This window comes from Macrobrachium rosenbergii, chromosome 17 (genome assembly GCF_040412425.1).
Source record: "Macrobrachium rosenbergii isolate ZJJX-2024 chromosome 17, ASM4041242v1, whole genome shotgun sequence".
Taxonomy (NCBI): domain Eukaryota; kingdom Metazoa; phylum Arthropoda; class Malacostraca; order Decapoda; family Palaemonidae; genus Macrobrachium; species Macrobrachium rosenbergii.
In genome coordinates this window covers 8451270-8452146 of record NC_089757.1, presented here as the reverse complement: position 1 = coordinate 8452146, position 877 = coordinate 8451270, and the positions used below count along the sequence as shown (strand labels likewise).

Below are 877 nucleotides of genomic sequence, written 5' to 3'. Positions count from 1 at the left end.
GAAGAAGTTCCTGGCCGCGTATTATTCTCTATTGTTAACAGAATGATCATTGAGTATGTTATTACACTGACTACGGAGGTACGTAGTTACGTCAGAAAGACAGCGATTTCTTTTATTTCCTCTTCATTTGTTCATTTCTCGAGGAATAAGATTAAAAACGATTCATTTCATTTCTCTCATGGAGATGTGCTGTATTGACGGTTAGCAATAGCAGCAAAACCGTTGAAAAATACAGAATTCGTTAGTGATTTTAAATCAAACATTATATGCGAAGTGGCGTGCTTGAAACTGCAAAGCCTCTAAAAACTGAGTAAATATGAGGAAAGGTGAGTTTATTAACTGTGCCTATCAATTTATTTACGAGTTTCCTGTCCCATAACAATTTAACGATATGCTGTCTCTTTCAGATGAAGACTATCGCCCTTGTCGTGCTAGGAGTGGCCGTAGCCACATGCAGTCCGGCCAGTAATGAACGGTGGAGTGAATTCAAGGTAAAGCTGAAGAACTTGAATCCTTCTCCAGTTCATGGACATGAGTATATTCCTAAATGTCATTGTACCTATTGACCTTTGCAAGATTTTTCTCTGTCACTACTTGGGAACTTTAGAAATTTAGTTGTCACTTTCTTCTCTAGAATAACAAATGACATTTTTGGTACGAATAAACAAAGCAGTTTTACAGTGACTCAGTGTCAAAGAAATATGGCATTTTAATATATCATATTAATGCCCGTGCATTTCCGGAGTCTAGACGCTCACTAATATAAGGAAAATAATAATAAAAAAAGAGTATTTCCACAAAGCGTAGTTACAAAAAAATGTGATATATCCGGCACTAGAGATTTACATATAATTAGTAAATGTTTCGAGTTTAAAAT

The 877-nt window shown here is 35.6% G+C and overlaps 1 protein-coding gene across 1 annotated transcript in view; it reads left to right on the top strand.

Moving 5' to 3' along the window:
* Positions 1-337: 337 nt before the first annotated feature.
* The window catches only part of LOC136847711 (digestive cysteine proteinase 2-like), a 5605-nt gene continuing 5065 nt past the window's right edge, over positions 338-877 (top strand). The window contains exon 1 of the mRNA XM_067119568.1: positions 338-491. Coding sequence (XP_066975669.1) covers positions 408-491 — 84 coding nt within the window. The 5' untranslated portion in view covers positions 338-407. The remainder of the gene's footprint in view (positions 492-877) is intronic.